At 44.3% G+C, this 8,875-nt stretch overlaps 1 protein-coding gene across 1 annotated transcript; it reads left to right on the top strand.

Moving 5' to 3' along the window:
• Positions 1-4,055: 4,055 nt before the first annotated feature.
• LOC126291455 (salivary glue protein Sgs-3-like) lies at positions 4,056-5,240 on the top strand. The gene has a single exon (XM_049984968.1). The coding sequence runs from the start codon at positions 4,056-4,058 to the stop codon at positions 5,238-5,240; it is 1,185 nt and encodes a 394-aa protein (XP_049840925.1).
• The last annotated feature ends 3,635 nt before the right edge of the window (positions 5,241-8,875 follow it).

Here is an 8,875-nt window from a genome sequence, read left to right as displayed (position 1 = left end):
AAATCTTTTCAGTTGGCCATCATGCCGGTGTGGGCGTGGAGGGGCTCCACCTCTAACAAAAAAATCTGGGGATCTCGCATGCCAGTGAAAGGTCCAGGGTATCGTTTGTCCAAGAACCTCCTCTCCCGATTTGTGAAATGGGAACGTGCATCATCATGCTTGTAGAACATTCGTCTTCTGATTTGAAGCGGCACCTCTTCGAGCAGACCAGGAAGTATGTGTTCGAAATGTTCAAATGTGTGTGAATTCCAAGGGACCAAACTGCTGAGATCATCGGTCCATAGACTTACACACTACTTAACCTGCTAAGAACAACACATACAGACACACCCATGCCCGAGGGAGGACTCGAACCTCCGCCAGCAGGGCCGCGCAATCCGTGAGATGGCTCCTCAAACCGCGCGGCGACTGCGCGCGGCAAGTCGGTATGTGTTGGAGAAGCACGAGGTAAACACGATCAGTTAGAGAGCGTGGAAGAATGTAAGGGCCCACTACTTGGTTGTCCATAGTTGTAACCCAAACATTAACTGAAAATCGTTCTTGAAAATGATGGACAGCCGTACCTCGAGGATTTTCACGAGTCCATACATGGGAGTTACGACTGCTGAATTTTCCTTTCCGGGTGAAAGCCGATTCCGGTCCACAGAACAATGTTTTCGAAGTGGGAAGTTAGAATTCTTTGCTGCAAGAACCATACGGGGAAGTTGTTCCGAATGGGAAAATCAATGGGTAGAACGTCTTACCTTATACAGCTTGTACGGACGACGATGATCATCACGCAGAGCTCTCCAGTGCTAGAACTAGCATTTAGTACATGAGCATCGGAGATTACGCTGTCTGAAGGACTGTTGTCGAATATTTTTAGTCTTCTTTCCTCAAAACCAGGATTGCGTACACTCCGCGGTCGACCTCTAACATGGAAATCTCCCTCCAATGTGCACCTTTCACGGAGGTCTGTTTCGACAATGTTCTGACTACAAACGTTGTGCTCCTTCCATAGTTTCTGCAGCACCAGAGGCCATGTTCATTCCATGTGAAACGTTCCATGTCCTACTCATGATAATACAAAGTAAACAGTTTCTTACGTTTGCAAGTGCATACTGTACCATTGTTCCATAACATACTTCCTTACCTTTGGGATAACAGTTGCGAATTACGTCGAGGAGGAAGCAAACTACACAAACGACAGCTCACTTCAAGTACACAGCACCGAATGAGGACAAAACGAACTAGCACAGAGTTTCCTCGTGAGGGCGCTGGTGCCAACGAAAACAAATGACACTAGACATCCAAACTCACAGGGATGTGACGCCGGTTATCGCACCACTAGGCGTAACGATGACTTTTCGAGGTCCCCTACCGTCGTAAATATGCTTCAGCGTCCCCATGTACGTATACTTAAAATGATTGCCTACATCCAACCTATCATCCCATAAAAATTCTTTACTTATTTCTGAAACACGCAGCATTACGGCAAAGTACATTGGTTCCGTCGAGGGACAAGCCTGAAACGATTTTTTGTATCTTTTTCTATTTAAACCTGCTATTACTGCATTTGTCAAGGAACAGAAGAGTTTAGCGAAAATTATAACATCCGGAATGGCGTGCAGACCTCACGTTTTAAGTGGATTTGACCGCACAACTTCCACCCCCGGTAGCTGAAGGGTCAGCGTGACGGATTGTCAATCCTCTGGCCCCCGGCTGGGTCGGGGACTTCTCTCCGCCCAGGAACTTGGTGTCGTGCTGTCCCCATCATCATCCTATCATCCTCATCGACTGCAGGTCGTCGAAGACCGGCACTCCGCAAAAGGCCTGCCCGGCGGAAGGGTGGGGGGCATTCGATTAAACAAATAACCGCACAACGCCCGTAATGAGACACTTTAAGATGAGAAGCAATTTACATCTGAGTTGGTGGACGAGGATGCATTAAAAAACGAAAATGGCACACTGTAAGGAGCAAATTCTGACAAAATAACGACACCGTCAGTTCCCTAAGCTCGCAGGCGTTGCAGAAAATGCGAGGTTTGAAGAGTTCATTGCAGCCTAGAAAGAATTTTTTTCTATGACTTTTGAGTTTTCGAGCTGGTTTTGAGACGGTTTGCTGTTCAAAGTGCCCCTGTGCACGTACTGGTTAACTTACTGACCTGCAAGGTAATTTTCATTTTCATGAGAAATATTTTTACGTTAAAACGGTCCAAGAGAGTGTGTTGATTTCTTCCAGAAGCGTTTCCATATCTCCGTAATGAGATTGCAAATAAAATAGCATATTTCCGTCAACTCATATGTGTGAAGGGCTCTTTTCGATTATGAAACTAAATAAGTCACGATTACAATGATGAGGTAAAACATTTTGACCATCTGCTGAATACCTTTTTTGTCCGTCTTCGGAACAAAATACATTGCTGATTCTGCGTATCAGGCATAGCACATTTCGTTGGTAGGTTTGCGGAGGTATGCGGCTACACACAGGTCACATAATTCGCATAAATAACGGGCCCCTGACATGCGTATGTGGTGAGGGCGCACAACAGCGATCCAGATGGATTCCATAGGATTTACATCACGCGAATTTGGTCATGAGACATCAATGTGAGCTCGCTAGAACGCTCCTCAAACCAACGGTTGTGCTGCTGAAAGGTGACATCATCGTCGGGGAAGAGATCAAGCATGAAGGGATGCAGATGGTTCGCAGCTTTCGGCGTGTCGTTAATTACTACCATATGTCCCCTGCAAGCGCAAGAGAAGGTCTCCTATAGCATAATACTGCTCCCGCTAGCCTGCGCCCGTGGCCTTTCGAGCCACCGTTCACCTCGATGATGGCGTTTGTGCAGATGATCATCGACCTGGTGTAGCAAAAATGTTTTTCACCCGAAGACCCGACACGTATCCATGATCGACGGTCGACTCCCTGTGGTCCTAGCGCCCACTCCAATCTTGACTGATGATGTCGTTGAGTCAAAATGCGATTACATATGGATGGTCTGCTGCAGAGCTCCATTTTCAACAATGTACGACGAACGGTGAGCTCTGAAACACTTCTGTATCCGCCAGCACTGTGCCACAGATCGACAGCTAGCTTACTTTATCGAGCAGACAAGCCTGCGAACCTCACGTTCTGTGAAGAGTCGTGGACGTCGAACCATTTAGTGTCTAGTGGTAGTTTCACAGTTCCTCTACCTCTTTCTGTAGATGCTCACCTGAACATTCGATCACCTTCGCCATTTTAGAGATACTCGTTCACAGGCTCTGCGTAATAATAATTTGCCCGTTGTAAAAGTCACTTGTCGCAATGGATTTCCCATTTGCAGCCCATACATCTGCTAACGTGAACCCCCATCCGTTTCTGCTCCGCATACGTACTTTTCTTACGGCATCACGTGCCCGCAACCCCACCAGGCGGCATCCAACGTCACAGTGGACAGTGATTATAATATTTTGGCTTGTCAGTGTGCAGAAAACTGAGAGTAGAAATCTGGGGAGTTGTCTGCGTCTGTCCCTAAGCCGACAGTTTGTACCAGATAAAACTTATATTATGGCTTAAGCACGCCAAAAATAATCGAACAGTATTGAAAATCTGTTTTGCTTGCTAATTATGTAGTTGAGAAATATGAAATCAAACCATATGCATAGCGTCTGCGTAGCCATTGAAACGTATTGCTTTCATAGTTTTCTCCTCTTCCCCCTCTCCATCCTCTAACAGCGAGCTGGGGGAAATGTGCAGCCAGGTGAGCGAGCTACAGCACACGAGCCACAGACCTGTAAGCGTTCCGAATTCTCGGCCGTCCCTGCGTTAGGACACCATTTGCATTTCAGTAATGGGTGCTTGTGAGAAATTTGTGTGACGAGAAATGTCTGAATTCTACAGCACCAGGGTCCCACCACTGTTACGCAAACATGGAAGAGACGATTCAGGAGGGCTGTTCTCACTGACATGCAGGAGCTCAACAGCCTCACAAGGCTAGTGTCCGAGAGAAGAGATGTAGAGTTCGCTGGGCTTTGCAGGATCATACAGTCACCTCATGTGCACTGAATCACAGAACAGGCTTGTTTGCAGCATGACGACATCTGGAGTGCTACAGACTATAGCTACACAGATTATACCTCAACAGACTACAGCACCACAGACTACAGCACCACAGACTACAGCACCACAGACTACAGCACCACAGACTACAGCACCACAGACTACAGGACCACAGACTACAGGACCACAGACTACAGCACCACAGACTACAGCACCACAGACTACAGCACCACAGACTACAGCACCACAGACTACAGAACCACAGACTACAGCACCACAGACTACAGAACCACAGACTACAGAACCACAGACTACAGAACCACAGACTACAGCACCACAGACTACAGCACCACAGACTACAGAACCACAGACTACAGAACCACAGACTACAGAACCACAGACTACAGAACCACAGACTACAGCACCACAGACTACAGAACCACAGACTACAGCACCACAGACTACAGCACCACAGACTACAGCACCACAGACTACAGGACCACAGACTACAGAACCACAGACTACAGAACCACAGACTACAGCACCACAGACTACAGCACCACAGACTACAGAACCACAGACTACAGAACCACAGACTACAGCACCACAGACTACAGCACCACAGACTACAGCACCACAGACTACAGCACCACAGACTACAGCACCACAGACTACAGGACCACAGACTACAGGACCACAGACTACAGCACCACAGACTACAGCACCACAGACTACAGCACCACAGACTACAGCACCACAGACTACAGAACCACAGACTACAGCACCACAGACTACAGCACCACAGACTACAGCACCACAGACTACAGCACCACAGACTACAGCACCACAGACTACAGCACCACAGACTACAGCACCACAGACTACAGGACCACAGACTACAGCACCACAGACTACAGCACCACAGACTACAGCACCACAGACTACAGCACCACAGACTACAGCACCACAGACTACAGCACCACAGACTACAGCACCACAGACTACAGAACCACAGACTACAGCACCACAGACTACAGCACCACAGACTACAGCACCACAGACTACATCACCACAGACTACAGCACCACAGACTACAGAACCACAGACTACAGAACCACAGACTACAGAACCACAGACTACATCACCACAGACTACAGCACCACAGACTACAGCACCACAGACTACAGCACCACAGACTACAGCACCACAACTATAGCACCACGGACTATAGCAGCATGGACTATAGCACCAAGGACTGTACTGCCAGAGTACTGTACCACCACGAACTGTACGACTACAGACTGTACCACCACGAACTGTACGACTACAGACTGTACCACCACGAACTGTACGACTACAGACTGTACCACCACGAACTGTACGACTACAGACTGTACCACCACGAACTGTTGCACCACGGACTATGAGCTCTGTGACCATAGTTGCAACGTCCATCAGGCAGAAAGAGATAGAGGCGTGTGGATGGTGGAAAAACAGACCGCAACACTGGACACAGCACAGGAGTGACATTACGTTGTAATTTGAGACAAATCACGGTTTTGCATGCAGCATTCTGATGGGTGTATGCACAGTTGCAGTCTTCAAGGAACACAGTAGTTCTCAGATTCCATTCAGCATTATCATGTGTGCCCAATACCTAGTATGCTGGTATGTTGTAGTGTAGAAAATTATTCGGAGCCTTTACACCTTGCAGTGAAGTAAGCAATCTTTAAGAGTGTCTTATTGTTTAGACATGAGGAGAGCGGTTAGTTTCTCTCTCTCTCTCTCTCTCTCTCTCTCTCTCTCACACACACACACACACACACACACACACACACACACACTGGGGTTTCCCTGGAAAGTAAGTACTGATTACACAAAAATGAGTAGTAAGAGTAACATGGCATTTGCCAACAGACCTAATGTAGGTACCTCTTCAAGGAGACAGATCTTTTTACTGCGCCGTCGCAATACATGTGTCAGATAATGAAATTCGTCATCAATAGTCCATCAAAATTTGAGACGGGCACTGATGTCCATACCTGCAGCACTAGAGGGAAAAATTTCCTGTATTACCCATTGTTAAAGCAGTTAGTGGCTCAGAAAGGAATTCAATATGCCGCAACAAAAATTTTTCATCATTTTCCCAATAACATAAAATTTCTGTCAGGTAACGAAACAAATTATAAATCTAGTTTAAACAATTTAAAATCATTTCTCCTGGATAACTCCTTATATTTTATTGGCAAATTTCTATTTAAAAACTGACAGCCAGTAGTGTAGTGTCTAAAAATAATTATATGTTCACCAACGGTAACACTAATGTTGTATACATATCCTGTAAACTGGCTCGTCCCACATGATTTCAAATGATCTATGGAACGTGTAACTCACAAAATAATTAACTAGTCTACCACACGCATATAGTCCGTTATGCACACTCCCTATAAATCTAAATAAAAAACATTAAATTTCATTCGAACTTTTTCACATCCCATATAGATACTTGTATTAATAATACAACTACACTGTAAAATCTCAGTTCAGTAGATTCAATACTTTTCGAGATACAATTTTTTATCTAGAACCCACAATAGATTTTCTCGTATTATAAAAAAGAGATAGACGTTGTAACGTATTCATCCATAGTTTCAGTTCAATCTATGAAGAAAAAGGTCATTTCATATAAATTGTTTTTCTAGACTTTTCTTTCCTCTCATTACAATACCACCTAATGTAGCAGTAATCACGTTCAGAACAATAATTTAATTATCTTTCGTTGTTTGAATGATATGGAAAGAATGAGATAGTGTATAGGGGGCATAAGTAAAGTGTGAATGTTTTACTTTGTGAAAGACTATGTAAAATGTATTCGTAGGAAAAATTATTGTGCAATATGAAATCTAGTGGCGTAAGTCCTAATGTCCACACTTTTGTATAAAGACAGGCAGAAGAGACGTTGGCTAGTAAATCAATTAGTAATTCATTTCTGGGGACAATTCGTACTTTGTTTTATCTAAATTAAATTTGGATCAGTAGATTCAGAATTTCTTTTATAAACTGTTTTCCTGATTCTATTGGATGACCTATGAATTACCGAGAGTATTTGAGGGTTTCAGCTCTACTGACTGGCTGCCTACATCATCAGCCAATATGAGTCAAGCATCGCCCGCGATTTGTGTAGTGCTTCGTGATACAATTCTACGACTCCAGCTGTCCCACGGGATTCGTTTTACTGTGCAGATCGTTGTGGAACCTAGCCACACCAATTTCTGTTAAGAGGAAGAACATCTTGCACCTTTTATTCAGAGTTTGGACATTTTAAGTAAGTACGCATGTAATTTGTGAGTGAACTTTCTTATCGTACTTCAAACTCTGAGTGGCGTGTTTCGTAAACATTCGGGAACATTCGGGAGAGCACTTCCTTTTAAGAGGCCCACTGAACGACTTGACGAATAGGTCGCGAATACCTGTCAGTATTGAGTGTGTGAAACCGGCGATATACCATCTGAGTTTCGGAAAAGCGTAATCCACACAATTTCGGAGACTGCAAGAGCCGACAAATGAGAGAACTGTCGCACAATCAGCTTAACAACTCATGCATCCAAGTTGCGGACAAGAATAGTATACAGGAGCATGGAAAAAAAATTACGATCTGTTAGATGACAAAGATTTTGGCATTAGAAAAAGTAAAGGCACCAGAGAGGCAAATCTGATGTTGCGATTGATAACGGAAGCAAGACTGAAGGAAGAGCGAGATATGTTCATGGGACTTTTCGACCTGCAAAAAAGTTCGACAATGTAAAATGGTGCAAGATGTTCGAAATTCTGACGAAAATAGGGGTAAACTATAGGGAAAGATATGTAATATACAATATATACAAGAACCAAGAGGGAACGGTAAGACTGGGAGACAAAGAAGCGCTTGGGTTAAAAAGGGTGTGAGCCAAGAATGTAGTTCATCGCACCTGCTGTTCAATCTACACATCGAAGAAGCAATGACGGAGATAAAAAGGAGGTTCAGGAATGAGATTAAAATTCAGGGTGAATGGATATCAGTGATAAGGGTTGCTGATGACATTGATATCCTGAGTGAAAGAGAAGAAGAACTGCAGGATGTGTTGAACGGAATGAACAGTGTAACGAGTACAGAATACAGACTGAGACTAAACCGAAGAAAGATGTAAATAGTAATAAGTCACAGAAATGAGAACAGCGAGAAACGTAACATTACAGTTGGGATCACGAAGTTTTACTCCAAGATGCTACTCCAGGCGGGTGTAAATGTGCGCAACGGAAAATAATAAACGCTAAAATGAAGATTTGGCCCTGACTACCCCCTGAAGCAGATCTTAGGATCCCTTAATACTATAAATTACAATCTAAACATAAATGAACGATGAAGGCAACTAATCCTACTAAATGATAAACGTTGTCCCTGCTTGTATATGTATTGTAGATAAAAAAGCCTCTATATTACAAAGTAAAATTACTAATCAGTTGCCCAACTCTGCTCCTTATTATGCCTGTGCGGTCTGGTACCAATAACGCGAAATGACTGACATAATCTACGTACCAAACACTAGAAGACACTACTTTCAAACATGATCTACGGTGGTGTGGAACCTCAGTGTAAACTAACCTGACCACAGCTGTTCAGTTTTTATAGCCCTAATAAGCCGAACCAATCTGCGACATCACCGTATGTACTGCGTCCGGTGCGTTGAAGTGACGGTTCTTGTACTCGTCAGCGACGATTGAAGAACTCCAGCCACAAATAAACTCTTTCAAACACGAGGACAGCAAAAGGCGGTCCTCTGACTAATACACTCTAATATTGTCTTCTCCTCT

Source organism: Schistocerca gregaria, chromosome 9, assembly GCF_023897955.1.
Source record: "Schistocerca gregaria isolate iqSchGreg1 chromosome 9, iqSchGreg1.2, whole genome shotgun sequence".
Classification (NCBI taxonomy): domain Eukaryota; kingdom Metazoa; phylum Arthropoda; class Insecta; order Orthoptera; family Acrididae; genus Schistocerca; species Schistocerca gregaria.
This window is presented reverse-complemented; position numbering and strand designations above follow the sequence as displayed.